The sequence below is a fragment of the Somniosus microcephalus genome, chromosome 31 (genome assembly GCF_052327205.1).
Source record: "Somniosus microcephalus isolate GS21.2 chromosome 31, FLI_Smic_1.0, whole genome shotgun sequence".
NCBI classification, from domain to species: Eukaryota; Metazoa; Chordata; class Chondrichthyes; order Squaliformes; family Somniosidae; genus Somniosus; species Somniosus microcephalus.
In genome coordinates, this window is record NC_141017.1 from 9440426 (window position 1) to 9460624 (window position 20199).

At 46.6% G+C, this 20199-nt stretch overlaps 1 protein-coding gene across 1 annotated transcript in view; it reads right to left on the reverse strand.

Moving 5' to 3' along the window:
* Positions 1-20199, reverse strand: part of LOC147097566 (hepatic lectin-like) — a 78259-nt gene that overhangs the window by 7174 nt on the left and 50886 nt on the right. Inside the window, exon 6 of the mRNA XM_085971515.1 lies at positions 7376-7485. Within this exon, the coding sequence (XP_085827641.1) occupies positions 7376-7485 (110 nt within the window). The remainder of the gene's footprint in view (positions 1-7375; positions 7486-20199) is intronic.

The window sequence follows — 20199 nt, forward strand, 5'->3', positions numbered from 1 at the left end:
GGTTTTCATGTGGGAAGGGCCCAGAGTTTGTACAATAAAGCATTTTATTTATTCACATTGTCCATGTTTGATCTTTGAAATGTTTGTTGCCTTAACCAGCTGAGGGCTTGCGGAGCGGCTGCAATCATGTTCTATCATTGGCACAAGCCATTCCCTGACAGGGGGCCTAGAAGTGACGTTCAATAAGCCGCCGACGGGCGGCCCTTGGACCTTGTGCGTCCCTCCTGGGCTGGTACTCCTCGTCCTCATCGTCCTCATGCTCCTCCTGCTCCTCCTCCTGAGGTGGTGGTCCAACGTGAGGTGGCAGTGCCTGAGTCCTGCGGATAGCCAGGTTGTGCAGCATGCAGCAAACGACGACGAATTGGGAGACTCGATCCTGCGAATACTGGAGGGCTCCCCCGGAGCGATCGAGACAGCGGAACCGTTGCTTGAGCACGCCGATTGTTTGTTCTATGAGGTTCCTCGTCGCTTGATGGCTCTCATTGTATGCCTCTTCAGCAGGGGTCGTGGGCGCGCGGAGCGGGGTCATGAGCCAGGTACACAAAGGATAGCCTTTGTCCCCGATAAGCCATCCTCTTGGGGGAGGCTGTGCCTGGAACATGTCAGCCACAGTTGTCTGTCGCAGGATAAAGGCATCGTGGCTGCTGCCTGGAAAGCGGGCATTGACAGCTAGGATGCGCTGCCTGTGGTCACACATCAGCTGTACATTGAGGGAATGGTAGCCCTTCCGGTTGCGGTAATCCTCGGCATGCTCAAGAGGTGCCCGCAAAGCCACATGCGTGCAGTCAATGGCACCCTGCACCATGGGGAAGCCCGCTATTCTTGCAAACCCCACTGCACGCTGCTGCTGCTTGTCCAGGGTCATGGGGAAGGAGATGAATTGATGTCTCCTTCTGAAAAGGGCTTCGGTCACCTGGCGGATGCAGCAATGCACGGCAAACTGGGAGATGTTAGCGATGTCCCCAGTAGCGGATTGGAAGGAGCCGGAGGCATAGAAGTTGAGAGCCACCGTCACCTTCACTGCCACTGACAGAGACGTCCTGCGCATCAGCTGTGGCTGCAGATCTCTCTGAAGCAGCCGGCAGATGTCTGCAACCACCTCCCTTCGGAATCGCAGCCTCCTAACACACATCGCGGCAGACATGGTCAGATAGGAGGTCTGCTGGCGGTATACCCTGCGTGGGTAAGGCCTCAGTTGCCGACGCCTGTTGCCCCCTCTGCTTCTAGCCAGGGCTGCCACTCTCTCACGGCGTCGGTAAGCCCTTCTGGCATAAGGCTGAAATTCAGCGTTGCCACCCAATGCAGCCCCCATTATATGCTGGCAAACACTGAGCTCTGAATGAAGGCAAAGATAATTGGTAAGCTCTGGCCTGAGCCAAAAATACCTGTCCAAGTGTTGGTCCAAACCAGTAAACTCTCCTCCTTGGTCTCTGTCCAAAAAACCGTTGCACAAGAGTGAATGCTGCAAAATGGCTGGCCTTTATACTGCTGGGTAAGTGCCCTTTAATTAGCGCTCCCCGCGGCCCGCCTGGCCTGTGTACCATTCCACTTCACAGTCGCTCGGGCCGCCCGGCGCACAATGGGCCGGCGCGAGTGAAGTTCCGGTTTGGGGCGCACAAAGTGCGTTGCACTATTAAATGACGTCATGATCTGTGCGCGCAGCAGGGCGCGCGCTAAGACTTTGCGCCAGCGCTAAATGTGTCCTGAAGTTGGGGAGAGGCGCAGATCGCGCTGCGCCGGGCGATAAGCGCCTAGCGCTCGAGATCTACTCACCCAAGGCGCTAACGGCTGGCGCGCCCAACTGAATTTCTAGGCCATAGTGTTTTAGGTAGAATTAAGAACTTGAACATAGATCGAGCAGCCAAGCAAGATAATATTCAGCCAAGGGTCTTCAGGGAGATGGGACACGTGCTGTGTGAGCCCGTAGCCTGTATTTTTAATAGCTCACTGCACTCTGGATGGTTCCTGTAGACTGGAAGGAGGCTAATATAGTCCCCATCTTTAAAAAAGTTGACAAGACGGACACAGGTAACTATCGGCCTGTTAGTTTAACATCAGCAATAGGAAAGATGCTTGAGGGAATGATTAGGGATGCAATATATGATTGCTTGGATAGAGAGGGTCATTTTAGGGTCACCCAACATGGTTTCATAAAAAGGAGGTCCTGTTTTACAAATCTGATTGTATTTTCTGAAGAAGTCATGAAGATGGTGGACGAGGGAAGCCCAGTAGACATTACCTACTTAGACTTCCAAAAAGGGTTTGATAAGGTACCATCCAAGAGGCTTCTCTACAAGATTGAAGCCTCTGGTATTAGTGGTAATATATTGAGCTGGATTGAGAACGGGATGGAAGGACGTAGGCAGAAAGTAGTTATAGATGGATCTGGATCTGTTTGTTCACCAGTGGTGTCCCGCTGGGATCAGTATTGGAACCATTGCTCTTCACTTTTTATTAATGATCTGGATGTAGGTGGTGGGGCACGATCTGCAAATTTGCAGATGATACCAAGATCTGTGCGAGTGTTCAGACTGTAGATTATGTTCGTCTGCTTCAGACGGTTCTTAATGTGTTGGGAGATTGGGCTCATGACTGGCAAATTATGTTTAATTTGGAAAAGTGCATTGTTATGCGTGTGGATGGGGCGAATGCTCAACATACATATACCCTTCAGGGAAAAGAATTAAAGAAGGCGGAGAAAGAAAAAGATCTGGGCATTCTCGTGCACACAGCTCTAAATGTATATGAGCAATGCCGTGAAGCGCTAGCTAGAGTGAATAGAGTGTTGGGGTGCATTCATACAACAACTGAGTATAAGATGAGGCCTACTATTTTGTCCTTGTGCAAGACGTTGACCAGGCCTCACAAGGAATCCAGTTTTGGTCTCCTCACATTGTGGGTGATATTGAGGCTTTGGAGAGGGTGCAGAGGAGGGCCTCTAGACTAATTCCCTGTATAAAGCATCTTAGTGATCAAGATAGGCTAAAAGATTTGGGACTCTACACTTTAGAGGAGCGAGACTTAGAGGTGGACTGATTGAGGTTTATAAGATGATGAAGGGAATAGATTGTGTTCCAGCTGACATTTGTGCCAATTAAACAGGTTTGGCAAGACCAGGAGTCACAATTTTATGTTGTACAAGGCCAGATCTAGGTTAGATGTCAGGAGGTGGTTCATTTCCCAGAGAATAGGGGACCTCTGGGACAGGCTGCCAGCTCGTGCGTTGTTTGATGTTGATTCAGTGAATTCCTTCAAGCGAGAGCTGGACCTGTTCCTGGGTGGAGCGGAGATCACCTCTTACAAGAGGTAGGTGCTGCTGGGAATTCAAGGCCAGTGATCTCCAGGATTAGTTTCGATCACCTACATGGGTAGGAGAGGAAATTCCCAAATTTTTTCCCTCCAAATTGGCCTGGAGTTTATCGCCTCTCCCAGGAGATCACATGGGTTCGGGTGAGGTGGGGAGTGTATATATTGTGACACACAAGGTATCGCAATTGTGTGAGCCAGGCTGGATGGACCAGCAGGCCTTTACCTCTCCATCATTGCTCATATGTTCGTAAGTGTATCGAAAACTGGGGTCCAAACTATATAGGGCACAATTTCAAAGTTTGCAGATGGTCATCAATGACCTTCCCTCCAACATAAGTTCAGAAATGGGGATGTTCGCTGATGACTGCACAGTGTTCAGTGGCATTCACAACTCCTCAGATAATGAAGCAGTCCATGCCCACATGCAACAAGACCTGGACGACGTTTAGGCTTGGGCTGATAAGTGGTGGGTAACATTCGCACCATAGAAGTGCCAGGCAATGACTATCTCCAACAAGTAAGAGGCTAACCACTGCCCCTTGACATTCAGTGGCATTACCATCGCCGAATCCCCCACCATCAACATCCTTGGGGTCACTATTGTCCAGAAACTTAACTGGACCAGCCACATAAATACTGTGGCAACAAGAGCAGGTCAGAGGCTAGGTATTCTGTGGCGAGTGTCTCACTTCCTGACTCCCCAAAGCCTTTCTGCCATCTACAAGGCACAAGGTGTTTTATAAGTATATTAAGGGCAAGAGGATAACCAGGGAAAGAGTAGGGCCCATTAGGGACCAAAGTGGCAATCTGTGTGTAGAGCCGGAAGATGCGGGTGAGGTTTTAAATGAATATTTTGCATCTATGTTCACTAGAGAAGGACAATGTAGGCGTAGCAATCAGGTAGGGGGATTGTGATATACTTGAACAAATTAGTATTGAGTTGGAGGAGGTACTAGCGGTTTTAGCGGGCTTAAAAGTGGATAAATCCCCAGGCCCTAATGAGATGTATCCCAGGCTGCTGTGTGAGGCAAGGGAGGAGATTGCAGGGGCTCTGACACAAATTTCCAGAACCTCTCTGGCCACAGGGAAGGTGCCAGAGGACTGGAGAACAGCTAACGTAGTACCATTATTCAAGAAGGGTAGTAGGGATAAACCAGGGAATTACAGGCCAGTGAGTCTAACATTAGTGATAGGGAAATTATTGGAAAAAATTCTGAGGGACAGAATTAGTCTCCACTTGGAGAAGCAAGGATTAATCAAGGATAGTCAGCATGGCTTTGTCAGGCGGAGATCATGTCTAACCAATTTAATTGAATTTTTCGAGGGGGTGACTAGGTGTGTGGATGAGGGTAGTGCAGTTGATGTAGTCTACATGGATTTCAGTAAGGCTTTTGGCAAAGTCCCGCATGGGAGACTGGTCAAGAAGGTAAGAGCCCATGGGATCCAGGGCAATTTGTCACATTGGATCCAAAATTGGCTTAGTGGCAGGAGGCAGAGGTTGATGGTCGAAGGTTGTTTTTGTGACCGGACGCCTGTGTCCAGTGGTGTACCGCAGGGATCGGTGCTGGGTCGTTTGCTGTTTGTAGTGTACATTAATGATTTGGATATGAATGTAGGAGGTATGATCAGTAAGTTCGCAGATGACACAAAAATTGGTGGAGTGGTAAATAGTGAGGAGGGAAGCCTCAGGCTACAGGACGATGTAGACGGGTTGGTTGGTGGGCAGAACAGTGGCAAATGGAATTTAACCCTGAAAAGTGTGAGGTGATGCATTTTGGGAGGTCTAACAAGGCATGGGAATACACAATGAATGGTAGGACCCTAGGAAGGACAGAGGATCAGAGGGACCTTGGTGTGCATAGATCCCTGAAGGCAGCAGGACAGGTAGATAAGGTGGTTAAAAAGGCATATGGGATACTTGCCTTCATTAGCCGAGGCAGAGAGTATAAGTGCAGGGAGGTTATGATGGAGCTGTATAAAACGCTAGTTAGGCCACAGCTGGAATAAAAGGGACAGTGGCAGCATGGTTACAGAATTTGCTAGGTGACAGGAAACAGAGAGTATTGGTGAACAGTTGTTTTTCGGACTGGAGGAAGGTATACAGTGGTGTTCCGCAGGGGTCGGTTCTAGGACCACTGCTTTTCTTGATATACATTAATGACTTGGACGTGGGTTTACAGGGCACAATTTAAAAATTTGCATATGACACAAAACTTGGAAGTATAGTGAACAGTGAGGAGGATAGTGTTAGATTTCAGGAAGACATAGGCAGGCTGGTGCAATGGGCGGACACATGGCAGATGAAATTTAACGCAGAAAAATGTGAAGTGATACATTTTGGTAGAAAGAATGAGGAGAGCGCATATAAACTAAAGGGTACAATCCTGAAACGGGTGTACAAACAGAGAGACCTGGGGGTATGTGTGCATAAATCGTTGTAGGTGGCAGGGCAGGTTGAGGAAGCATTTAAAAAGGCTTACGGGATCCTGGGCTTAATGAGTAGAGGTATAGGGGGTGATTTTCATTCAGATGTCAGGAAGGAGGCAGAACTACAACTTTCAAGGGTTGTAGTCCTGCCTCCATCGAGATGCGGCCAATCCACGCAATTTTAACTTGATTGACCTTGTTGAGCCCGCCCAGCGGGCTCAGCAGGCCAATTAAGGGCCACCCGGCAACAGGTGACGTCAGACTGAAATTTCATCTGTCAAGACATTTTGACAGATGAATTATCAGTGTTTCACAGCTGTTTGAAGCTGTCAAACACTGACAGTCTTACTTCTAACCTGAGTCCTTCTACACAGACTCAGTTAGAAATCTCACCGGCACAGAAAGCTGCAGGCTGTCACTTTTGACAGTTCACAGCCATTCTGCTTTCTGTGCCGGTTAGATGATGGACTCCAGAAACCTAGAGGAAGGAAGGCTGAAAAGGTAAGTACAGGTAATTTAAACTTCTTTACACACTTTAGACACACCAAACACACTTACCTTTGCACTCATGCACCCATCACTCACCTGAACACCGACATCTCGACCCCTCCAAGTCCTTCAACCCGACGGCCCGACTCCTCTAACTTGGCATGGTTTGGAGCCGTCGGGAATCCCACACTTCAAGCTTTAAAATAGGGATTAGGCTAAAAACTGCCTGTTAACTACCTGTTAACAGGCAGTTAATTGGTACTAATCCCTTCCCGCATCGGGTAGGCGGGTCCCAGTGCGGGGCGGGTACCCACCTCCTTTGAAACTTACATGGAGGCGGGTTGGGGGCGGGATGGTGTCGGGACCCCCGAATTTGGGACTTTAACCCCCCGCACGCCTCCAGTCCCGACTCCACGGGTCAATGAAAATGGATTCCATAGAGTACAAAAGTGTGGAAATTGTGATGAACCTGTATTAAACACTGGTTCGGCCCCTGGAGTACTGTGTCCAATTCTGTGCACCGCACTTTAGGAAGCATATCAAGGCCTTGGAGAGGATGCAGAGCAGATTGGCCTCCTTCTGTGCTATATGATTCTATGAATCTATATAACTACAAAAGGTGCATTTAGCATTCTCAGGGCAGATAATGAAGTCCGTTGGGCCAAGTATAGAGCATATAGGAAAGCTGTGGCAAAAGAGATTAGAAAGACTGAGGGAGTATGAGAGAAAAATAACTAAAACATAAAGGGCAGTAAAAGGCTTTTTATAGGCACATTGGGAGGGAGAGGATAGACAGTATGGGGTTGGGTCACTAAGAGATGGATGTGGTGTGAGTGAGAGAGGGGCAGAGTTACTAAATTAGGACTTTGCATGATTTTTCAAGGTGGATGAATTTTGGGACTGTACAACAGGGTGTAAGACAGATAATGGAGATTATTATTCAAAAAGAGATGGTACTAAAGAACTTACTGAAACCCAAGGACCTTACTGACCGACAAGGATCCTGGGGGATCTGGGACAGAAATTCTGAAAGCTCTGATTATAAGAAAGCAATGGGATAACATTTGGACGGGTTCAATATGGTGGGCGATTTCTGTCCAGGCAGTGAGAGTGAAAATTACCTTACTGTGTGATGCAAAACACTACTCACTTGGTAGTTGAAGCATAATCTGTACCATCCACCCAGCGCCACTTCCCTTCTTCAACACTGTCATGGAGTCCAATCCAATGATCATTTAGTATATTCCTTTGTAAATATAGCTGTCAGGTAAATAACAATGTAGCTATGTTAGCGGATTTCTTAGTGGTTACTGTTGGAAGAAAGGGTTGTTATTCCAGCAACAATAACTTCGCTTATGATTCACACATGATTATTTTTTTATAATAACAAGCTTTGTTACACTGACTGATTTGGTCTTCCATTTATATTATATAACATGCAAATAATTCAACCTGTTTCCCAGGCTCCGACCACCTCGAGAGCACGCTCTGACCAACACAAGTCCTGGAGCGACCAGATCCTGCCCACCAGGTCCTGGCTCCTGACCCTCGAGAACACCAAGAAGTTAAAGGGAACCTGGTTCTATTCTTATACTATAATGCCACCTTGGCCTGTGCCTACATAATACGTAGGTACCAATATATAGTTTGCACGTTTAGCTGAGCTCGCATTTTTAGGCATTTATTCAGCTTATCTCTTTCAGCCTTTGCCTTTGTGCTACAAGTTTTGTTTATAGTACACTAAGTGTTTAGGACAAATGTTTATCCTGTTCCCTAGACCTGGGTGTATTCCTTCTCTGCCTTTGTGTTTCCAAACTGTCTGTTGTTCATGTATAGTCAAGATTAAGATTACTCCTTTCTCTCACATTTGCTCTACCGCTAAAAATGCTAAAAGAAAGGAATGCTGGGATAGATTGACTTTTAAATTATCTTGAAACATTCTAATGATCTATATCAAAAAATTATCACAGAACTTAATTCGAAGCATATCCATATCACATTGTAGTGTATGACAGGAGATAGTTAAAGCACATTTATCCCACTGCATGTTTTGACAAGAGTTAATTAAAAGTAAGGGATAATTTCTCAGGCCTCCTGCTGTAACTGTGGTGGAAGTTTGGTGAAAATCTTGAAGAAATGGTGTAAACAGCCATTTAAGAACATAAGAAATAGGAGCAGGAGTCGGCCATTCATCCCCTCGAGCCTGCTCTGTCATTCAATAAAATCATGTCTGATCTTCTACCTCAACTCCACCTTCCCGCCCTATCCCCATATCCCTTGATTACCTTAATACAGAAGCAAAATACTCCGAATGCTGGAAATCTGAAATAAAAACAGAAAATGCTGGAAATATTCAGTAGGTCAGGCAGCATCTGTGGAGAGAGAAACGGAGTTAATGTTTCAGGTCGATGACCCTTCATCAGAACTGGAAAAAGCTGGAGATGGAACAGGTTTTTAAGCAAATGTAGGAGCAGGGAAAGGGGGGAGGGGATGAAAGAACAAAAGGGAAGGTCTGTGATAGGGTGGAAGGCAGGAGAGATTAAGAGACAAAAGGGATGATGGTGCAAGGCAAAAGGAGATGGTAATGGGACAAGTTAAGAAACAAAAGATGGCTCGAGATGAAGTGTAAATGGCGATGCCGGAATGAAAGACAGATGCCATGTGAGAGAGAGAAAACAAATGGGGAAAAAAAAAATGGGGGCAGAGGTTATGGTCTGAAATTGTTGAACTCGATGTTGAGTCCAGAAGGCTGTAAAGTGCCTAATCGAAAGATGAGGTGCTGTTCCTCGAGCTCACGTTGAGCTTCATTGGAACAGTGTAAGAGGCAGAGGACGGTGAGGTCTGAGTGGGAGTGGAGCGGAGAATTAAAGTGACAAGCGACCGGAAGCTCAGGGTCACCCATACGGACTGAACGGAGGTGTTCTGCAAAGCGGTTACCCAATCTGCGTTTGGTCTCCCCAATGTAGAGGAGACCGCATTGTGAGCAGCAAATACAGTATACTAGATTGCAAGAAGTACAACTAAATCGCTGTTTCTCCTGGAAGGAGTGTTTGGGGCCCTGGACAGTGGGAAGGGAGGAGGTAAAAGGGCATGTGCTTGCACGGGAATATGCTGGACGAAGGGGAAGGGGTGTTGGGGGTGATAGAGGAGTGGACCAGGGTGCCACGGAGGGAGCGGTCCCTTCGGAACACTGAAAGGGGAGGTGAGGGGAAGATGTGTTTGGTGGCGGGATCACACTGGACGTGGCAGAAATGGCGGAGGATGATCCGTTAGATGTGAAGACTGGTGGGGTGAAAGGTGAGGACAAGGGGAACCCTAGCATGGTTCCGGGAGGGAGGGGAAGGGGTGAGAGCAGAAGTGCAGGAAATAGAATGAACACGGTCAAGGGCCGTGTCAACCACAGTAGAGGGGAATCCTTGGTTGAGGAAAAAGGAAGACATGTCGGAAACACTAGCATGGAAGGTGGCATCGTCTGAGCAGATGCTGCAGAGATGAAGAAACTGGCAGAATGGAATAGAGTCCTTACAGGAAGTGGGGTGGGAGGAAGTGTAGTCCAGGTAGCTGTGAGAGTCAGTGGGCTTGTAGTGAATGTTTGTCATTAGCTTATCATCCGAGATGGTGATAGAGAAGTTGAAGAAGGGAAGGGAAGAGTCGGAGATGGACCATGTGAAGGTGAGGGAAGGGTGGAAATTGGAAGCAAAGTGAATGAAATTTTCTAGTTCAGGGTGAGAGCAGAAAACGGCACCGATACTGTCATCAATGTACCGGAAAAAGAGGTGAGGGAGGGGACCTGAGTAGGACTGGAACAAAGAATGTTCCACATAAACCACGAAAAGGCAGGCATAGCTAGGACACATGCGGGTTCAGACCATAACCTCTGCCCCATCTTCGTTTTTTTCGCATTTTTTCTCTCTCTCACGCAGCAGCTGTCTTTCATTCTGCCATCGCCATTTACACTTCATCTGGAGCCATCTTTTGTTTCTTAACTTGTCCCATTACCATCTCCTTTTGCCTTGCACCATCATCCCTTTTGTCTCTTAATCTCTCCTGCCTTCCATCCAATCACAGACCTTCCCTTTTGTTCTTTCCTCCCCTTCCTCCTTTCCCTGCCCCTACACTTGCTTAAAAACCTGTTCCATCTCCAGCTTTTTCCAGTTCTGACGACGGGTCATCGACCTGAAACGTTAACTTTGTTTCTCTCTCCACAGATGCTGCCTGACCTGCTGAGTATTTCCAGCATTTTCTGTTTTTATCCCTTGATTACCTTAATATCCAAAAATTTATCGATCTCTGTTTTGAATACACTCAACGACTGAGCATCCATAGCTCTCTGGGGTAGAGAATTCCAAAGATTCATAATCCTCTGAATGAAGAAATTTCTCCTCATCTCAGTCCTAAATAGCTGACCACTTATTCTGAGACTGTGACCCATAGTTCAAGAGTGCCCAGCCAGGGGTAACATCCTCTCAGCATGTACCCTGTCAAGACCCTTAAGAATTTTATGCATTTCTCATTCTTCTAGGGAATATAGGCCTAGTCTCCTCAATCTCTACTCATAGAACAATCCTCCCATCGCAGGAATCAGTCTGGTAAACTTTCATTGCACTCCCTGTAAGGCAAGTATATCTTTTCCTAAGTAAGGAGACCAAAACTGTACATGGTACTCCATGTGTGGTGTTACCAAGGCTTTATATAATTGCAGTAAGACTTCTTTACTCTTATACTCCAATCCTTTTTATAATAAATGCTAACATACCATTTGCTTTCCTAATTGCTTGCTGTACTTGCATGTTAACTTTCTGTGATCCATGTACAAGAGCACCAAAGTCCCTCTGAATAGCAACATTTCCCAATCTCAACATTTAAAAAATATTCTGCTTTTCAAATTTTCCTACCAAAGTGGATAACTTCACATTTCTCCACATTGGGCCAGAACATGGCAGATGGAATACATTCATTTAACCTGTCTATATCCCTTTGCAGCCTCTTTGTGTCCTCCTCACAACTTACTTCCCCACTTAGCCTTGTTTCATCAGAAAACTTGGATACAATACACTCGGTCCTCTCATCTAAGTCATTAATGTAGATTGTAAATAGCTGAGGCCCAAGCATTGATCCTTGCGGTATCCCACTAGTTACAGTCTGTCATCCCAAAAATAAACTGTTTATTCCTACTTTCTGTTTTCTGTCTGATAACTATTCTTCAATCCATGCTAATATATTACCCCCAGTCCCATGAGCCCTAATTTTCACGTGTGGCTTTTTGAAAATCCAAATACACTATATCCATTGGTTCCACCTTATCTACTACCTTGCTAGTTACAACCTCAAAACACTCAGATTTGTCAAACACGATTTCTCTTTCATAAATCCGTGCTGACTCCGCCCACTCATATTATGATTGTCTAAGTACCCTGTTACCACGTCCCGAATAATAGATTCTAGCATTTTCCCTACTACTGATGTCAGACTAACTGGTTTGTAGTTCTCTGTTTTCTCTCTCCCTCCTTTCTTGAACAGCGGGGTTACATTTACTACCTTCCAATCTGTGGGGACTGTTCTAGAATCAAGGGAATTCTGGAAGATCAAAACCAATGCATCCATTATCTCTATAGCCACCTCTCTTAAAACCCGACGGTGTAGGCCATCAGGTCTAGGGGATTTGATGGCTTTTAGTCCCATTAATTTCTCTAGTACTATTTCTTTGCTAATACTCCTTTCTTTAAGTTCCTCATTCTCACTAGACCCTTGGTTTCCCATTATTTATGGAATGTTTTTTGTGCCTTCCATGAAGACAGATACAATGTATTTGTTTAATGTCTCTGCCAATTCCTTATTCCCCATTATAATTTCTCCTTTCTCTGCCTGCAAGGGACCCACATTTACTTTCACTGATCACTTCCTTTTGACATACCTATGGAAGCTTTTACAACCTGATTATATGACCCCTGCTAGTTTATTCTCATGTTCTCTTTTGTCTCTCTATCAATTTCTTGCTCATCCTTTGCTGAATTCTAAAATCCTCCCAATCCACAGGCTTACTACTTTTTGGCAATATTATAAGCCTCTTCCTTTCATCTAATACTATCTTTAACTTCTCTTGTTAGCCACGATTGAACCAATTTGCCTGTGGGGTTTTTATTCCTTCAGGTAATGTATATTTGTTGCAAATTATGAATGGTTTCTTTGAATTGTTTGCCATTGCTTATCTACCGTCAAATATTTGAACCTAGTTTCCTAATCTATCTTAGTCGACTCGTCCCCATACCTACATGGTTTGCTTTGTTCAGATTTAAGATCCTAGTCTGGGACTTAACTAAACCTCTCTCAAACTCAATATAAAATTCTGTCATATTATAATCACTCTCCCCAGAGGCTCCTTTACTACAAGGTTATTAATTAACCCTGTCTCGTTGCACAATACTAGATCTGAAATAGCTTGTTCCCTTGTTGGTTCCTCGACATACTGGTATAGAAAACTATCTTAAATGCATCCCATGAACTCATGCTCTGCAGTATTACTGTAAATTCGGTTTGCCCAGTCTATATGAAAATTAAAGTCCCCCATGATTACTATATTACCCTTGATGCATGAACCTCTAATTTCCCGATTTATACTCTGTCCAACGCTAAACCTACTGTTCAGGGGCCCATAATCTATTCCCACCAGTGTTTTCTGACCCTTGTTGTTTCTTAGCTCCATTCAAAGTGATTCTACATCTTTGATTTTACGAGCTACGATCCTTCTCTCTACTGTCTATATCCCATCTTTTATTATCATTATAGCCATTTCTACGAGTGTCCTATGCATCTCTTGGAATTTTAACCCCCAAAAACAGGTGGATTTGGGTCAGGTGGGATGTTAAAATGTTCAAATCTCAAACCTGAACCAAACACGCCTCAAACCCGCCCACTTCTGGGTTGCAGGAAAGGATGCCCCGGAGCATGGTACATCGGCGAGACCATGCAGACACTGCGACAACGGATGAACGGACACCACGCAACAATCACCAGGCAGGAGTGTTCCCTCCCAGTCGGGGAACACTTCAGCAGTCAAGGACATTCAGCCTCCGATCTTCGGGTAAGCATTCTCCAAGGTGGCCTTCGAGACACACGACAACGCAAAATCGTCGCGCAGAAACTGATAGCCAAGTTCCGCGCCCATGAGGACGGCCTCAACCGAGATCTTGGGTTCATGTCACGCTACATGTAACCCCACCTGATGCAGGGTCATCCAGACTCGAGTCGACATTGGTTTGTTCTCTCTACACAGATGCGGCCGGACCTGCTGTGATTTCCAGCCAAAAAAAAATGTTTTTTGCCTGTTTTTTTGTTTTTCATACAAACCCCAGCATCTGCAATATTTGACCCCTTGTGACCCCACCTCATTGTTCTTTGATGTAATGTTTCCCTGACTGACCTGTTTGGACACCATTCACACCTTTGACTGCTGTGATTATCTCTCTGCCGAGGTGTGATAAATGGCAGTTGGAAAGGTTACCTGTAAACATCTGACGTGATTCTCTGACTATATAAGCTGTGTCTTTATGCATTTCTCCACTTCACCTGACGAAGGAGCAGCGCTCCGAAAGCTTGTGATTTCAAATAAAGCTGTTGGACTATAACCTGGTGTTGTGTGACTTTTTACATTTGTCCACCCCAGTCCAACTCCGGCATCTCCACACCATGACTTCTGGGTTTAACAGAGGCTCCCAGGAGGTGGGTTGGTCATTTAAATATTATAATGAGGCTGCATGCCTTAGATTTAATCTCCATTTTAAATTTAACGTGGTAGCTAAAGGGAGGCGAGGACTGTTGGATCCAGCAGGTAAATGCCTTACAAGTGCCTTTCTAATTACCTGCTGGATCCAGCTCACTTACTTCCCCATACCTCCTACCCCCCCGCGATTGAACACCCCCCTTCAGCCACAAGCGCCCACCAAGTTGACCCTTCCGATCTCCCCACACCCCCCAGTGCCTGCGATCTCCCCGCCGGCCTCGGATCACCACCCCCCGGACTTTGTGATCCCTCCCTCTGGCCCCACGATGTACCTCTGGACAACCTGCCTGTAGTGTATGTACTTTGCAGAAGGAACTATATTCTGCAGCCCCTGTATACTGCAGTACCAGTAGTGACCACCCCTGTATATAAGCCTGTGTAGTAACTTTGCATAGTTAGTTCCCGTTTGTCCCCACTCAGTAAAGACCTGTTATAACCAACTCCTGCAGTCCGTGTCTCAATTACACACGGGCATAATACTGGCGACGAGCAGATCCGAACTTACCTACAGTCTGCACCACCTCATGGGGATCCATCCCTGAAGCGAAGTTGCCAGAGGTCGAGGCCAGAAAGAAGAAAGAAAAACAAAACAAACAGAAGAAACGGGCGTCGACTGTGGGCAACCGCCTCTGATTCATCGGAGTTGAAGATTTGCAGGAGAGGCTGTTGAGAGCGGGGCTTGGTTATCCTGTCGATGGTGTTACAGCTAATCGGGCTGGTGGCAGGTAGTACACTGATCCTTCCTGGGCTGCGGCGGGCTAGAGCTCGATCGGGTGGCTTTTCAACGGGGCCGAGCAGCGTTGTCGGGAAGAGGAGAGAGAGAGAGAGGGTGGAGCACACAGGGCGCGGCAGGTACTACGAAGCCGGGCAGCGTACAGACCCGAGAAGAGGGAGGGAAGTATCCCGTAGGGTTGCTCCGACGATGGGGAAAAAGAAATGAGAAGCGCAGAAAGCCGCGAGGAGCTGCAGTTTGCCACGGGAACCGCGGAGAGCAGCGTTAGCAGCAGCGCAGGGGGAAGTGCGCGAAGACCATAGGGCGTCGCCATCAAGGCATAAAACGCCAGCAACAGCGCTAGCAGCGGCGGAGAAGACAGTAAGCGCGGGAGGCGCCATTTTGTTAAATTGGTGAAGAAGGCAAAGCGCGGGAGGCGCCATCTTAGATTTCCAAGATGCCGAAGACTGGCAATATCACTGCCTTCGACAATGCAATAGAAGACTGGACCACGTATGTGGAAAGAGTCGAAGTATATTGCGAGGCAAACGAAGTAGCCGATGAGAAAAAGGAATCGGTACTACTAAACTTAATGGGCGGAAGAACGTACGGCCTATTGCGAAACCTGATTACTCCAGCCAAACCGATAGCGAAGAGTTTTAACGAAATTGTTGATATGCTACAGGAACACCTGAATCCTACACTGCTGCTGATAGCAGAAATATTTAAATTCCACAGGAGAAATCAGCATAAAGATGAGAGCAATGCTGATTACCTTACGGAACTACACAAGCTATCAAAGCACTGCCAGTTTGGAGCAGGACTGACAGATACTCTACGGGACAAATTTGTCTGTGGACTCCTGAGTGAAGGAACCCAGAAGAGGTTACTCTCAGAGAAAGAGCTGACGCTAGATAAGGCTTTCAGCATGGCAGTATCGTACGAAGCAGCAGCAAGGGGAGCTGCAGAAATACAGCAAAAGCCACAGGAATATGGCACCCACGAAATGACACGGGGATTTCAAAAATGTTATCGCTGCGGCAGAACAACCCATGACCAGAAGGACTGCTGGTCCAAGGACAAAATATGCAGGCAATGCGGAAAGATGGGACACATTGCACGAGTTTGCAGGTCTGGGAAGAAGACTAACGACAACAAAAAGGCTACTAAGGAACAGTACAGGAAAGTACAAAAGATGACGGACAGTAATTGCGAAGACCAGATGAGCGATAGTGAATCCGGGAACAAGAGACTAAGCTGTCTCAAACTTCACAACGTAATCGTAAAAGAGGATCACCGAACCATTTGGGTCACCCTCATGATAGCAGGGTCCCAAGTCAAAATGGAATTGGATACAGGATCAGCCCTGACCGTCATGAATCGACGAGACTACGAGCGGCTATTCTCACACATACCCTTGAAAGAGACATCCATTGTCTTGAAGATGTATACGGGGCAAAAAGTATACCCCAGAGGGAAAATAAGGGTGCCTGTCGAATACAACGGCAAGGAAATACAGAAATTGTATCTGTACATACTGCAAGATGGTGGACCACCGTTATTGGGAAGTGAATGGATCAGAAAGATAAGTTTAGACTGGCACTCCATTCAGGCACTGACGGTGGCTGGTAAAAAGGATGACGACGGCACACTGGCCGATTGTCAAAAATCTTTGCTAACGCCAAAGAGGTATTTCAACAGGAACTGGGAACTCTTAAACGCGTAACCGCCTCAATAAAAATAGAAGAGAATGCAATTCCCAAGATTTTCAAAGCAAGACCGGTACCATATGCAATTCACCCAGCCGTCGAGGCAGAGCTGGAGAATCTGGAGAATGCAGGCGTGTTATCTAAGGTAGACTGGAGCGAGTGGGCGACACCAATCGTTCCTGTCATGAAGAAAACGTTAAACAATAAGTCTGAGGAGCCAAGGAAGGTTCGCATCTGTAGGGACTTCAAGGTGACGGTGAACCCAATCCTTCACACAGTACAATATCCTCTCCCGAGGAAAGAAGATATTTTCGCCTGACTATCTGGAGGGAAGCGTTTTACAAAAATTGACCTAGCACAAGCATATTTGCAGATGGAGGTTGAAGAATCCTCTAGGAAGTATCTCACGATAAACACTCACAAAGGTCTTTACCAGTATAATCGACTGGTATTCAGAGTAGCATCAGCTCCGGCGATATGGCAAAGAGCGATGGAACAAGTCCTGCAAGGGATTCCGGGGACTCAGTGTTACTTGGACGACATCCTAGTGACAGGTGAAGATGACAGTGAACACCTTGCCAACCTAGAGCAGGTGCTCACTAGACTAAGAGAACATGGGCTACGAGCCAATCGCCCCAAGTGTGAGTTTTTTAAGAAACAAATATCATATTGTGGCCACGTGATTGATGAAGAGGGGTTACATAAGTCCCCTGACAAAATTGAAGCGGTAGTTAAGGCTCCAGCGCCTGAAAATGTGTCACAACTGAGGTCATTCCTCGGATTGGTGAATTACTACCATAAGTTTTTGCCGAATTTGTCCACAATTCTGCACCCACTGAACGCCCTACTACAAACTGGAGTAGCATGGAAATGGAGCGATGAATGTAAGTGGGCCTTTCAGAAGAGTAAAGTCCTAATCACTTCAAGAGAAGTATTGGCTCACTACAACCCATCACTACCGATAAGACTGGCGTGTGATGCGTCTCCCTACGGCATTGGAGCGGTACTGACACATAAATTCCTTGATGGTTCAGAGAGGCCGATAGCTTTTGCGTCACGCTCGTTAACTTCAGCCGAGCGTAACTACGCCCAGATTGACAGAGAGGCCCTCAGCCTGGTGTGGGAGGGTGAAGAAGTTCAATCACTACCTGCACGGCCAGAAATTTACTCTACTAACTGATCATCAACCTCTTGTCTCCATTTTCAACTCTCAGAAGGGCGTCCCGATAATGACAGCACAACGGCTACAGAGGTGGTCCCTTTTCCTAGGGGCACACCAATATGACATCGCGTACAAAGGAACTAAACAGCATGGGAATGCTGATGGATTGTCGCGCCTACCGTTGCCGACGGTGGAAGAAGCACCTGCAGTGGATCCAGTGGAGATATTCCACTCGACCATAGTCGAATGTCTACCTGTGACGAATGCAAACATAGAAAAGGAAACACGAAATGACCCAACACTCTCCTGGGTCTATGATTTAACGGTGAAGGGATGGCCAGCACATGGCGAACCACTGTTGCCAACATTCTCGCCAAGAAGAGAACAGCTGTCAGTGTGCAGAGGAACCTTGATGTGTGGATCCAGAGTAGTAATTCCACCCAAATTGAAGGATAGAGTGCTCAATGAGCTTCATGAGGGTCATCTGGGAGGGGTAAAAATGAAGAGCTTAGCCAGAGCGGTTGTGTGGTGGCCGGGAATCGATAGAGAAATCGAAGAGATGACCAAGAGCTGTACAGGATGTCAGAAGGTCCAAAACGCCCCACCACAAGCCCCTCTACATCCATGGGAGTGGCCCTCATCTCCATGGCAAAGGGTGCACATTGATTTTGCTGATCCATTTATGGACTCGATGTTTTTAATTGTGGTGGATGCACATTCAAAGTGGCCAGAGGTAATAAAAATGTCCTCAACCACCACAGAAAAAACTATCACAGTCTTACAAACCATATTCGCCAGAAATGGGCTGCCTGAACAGATTTGCTCCGACAACGGACCACAGTTTGTGTCTGAAGAATTCCGGAGGTTCTTAAAGAACAATGGTTTTAAGCATTACACATCCGTCCCATATCATCCAGCCACCAATGGATTGGCTGAGAGGTTCGTTCAAACATTCAAGAAGGCTATCAAGGCAATGTGTAATGAAGACATACCCCTACAACACAAGGTGGATAACTTCTTGTTTGCCTACCAGAATGCGACACATGCGGTTACCAACCAAACTCCAGCCATGATATTCTTCAATCGAAGACTACGATGCCGCTTGGATTTGGTTAAGCCAAACATCAGAAGAGACGTGGAGAACAGGCAGTTTCAGAATATGAATGAAAGGCCGACCAGGAGTTTTAAGATAGGTCAACCAGTTTTGGCCCGGGACTACCGCACAGAGAAATGGCAGCCAGGAACGATCTGCACACAGCAAGGACCTCTAATGTATACCGTGGACGTTGGAGAGAGCATTGTAAGACGCCATGCTGACCAGATTCTAGAGTCACTGGAAAACGTCAATTCCACACCACGATCCGATACACCTGGTGATGAAACTGAAGTACCAATTGCATCTACCTCAGAATCGGGAATATTGGAAGCAGACGAACCCAACAACGACGTTGATTCCGAATCAACTCTGCCAGAAGAACCTGATACCCCAAAGAGGCGTTATCCAGACAGAATCAGGAAGCCTCCTCAAAGACTGAACTTATAATTGCTTAACTTCAGCTAATGTATATGACAACTGTAATTGTAAATATGTTATTTAATTATTAATCAAATGTTATGTACTGTTTAGCTAAAAGGGGAGGAATTGTAGTGTATGTACTTTGCAGAAGGAACTATATTCTGCAGCCCCTGTATACTGCAGTACCAGTAGTGACCACCCCGGTATATAAGCCTGTGTAGTAACTTTGCATAGTTAGTTCCTGCTTGTCTCCACTAAGTAAAGACCTGTTATAACCAACTCCTGCAGTCCGTGTCTCAATTACACACGGACATAATACTGCCCAATGTGTCTGCGCCCCCACTGATGCCCACCCCCAACTATGATTCCGCATCCCACCCCCACCCCCACAATGTGTCTCCGGCCCCCCCAATGTCTCCGACTTCCCGATCGATCCACGGCCACCGACCCACGATCCCTCCCTCCCTCCTCTCCACTCCCCGGCTGTGGCCTGGTGCCGCAGGCCATCCCGCCCGACATGCAGCCTCTCAACCTAGCGGGCTGCGGCCAGGAAACTGAGACAAAAAATGTTAATAAGGCTCTGCCGTTCAATTCGGCAAAGTCTGAGGGAAACCTGTTCTTCCTGGTTTCCCGAAAGCAAAACAGCACCCCCCACCCCGGTTCCTCCCAACCTCCGAGCTAATAACAAGCCTATATGTCTAGCACACTGGAATTGGCTCACACATTTCTGAGTCTACTATAAATATTTTTCAGAGTTTGCTGGATTCAGGCTAAATCCCAGAGGACTGGTAAATAGCAAACGTGACTAAAATCTCCAAACAATGGGGTGAAGCACCACCTCTATTATAGACATGTAAGTCCTACTTCCATTGTTGGGAAAGTGTCTGAATGTATTATGAGTGATAACATAAGGGAGTATCTTGAGGGGCAAGACACAATCCAAGATAGTCAGCATGGTTTTAGGAGTGGGATGTTATGCTTGACTAATTTATTGACATTCTTTTAGCAGATGGCAGACCTAGTAGATAGGAGAGGCCATGGATGTTATCTACTTGGATATGACAAAGGCCTTTGACACGGAATAGGCTACTACAT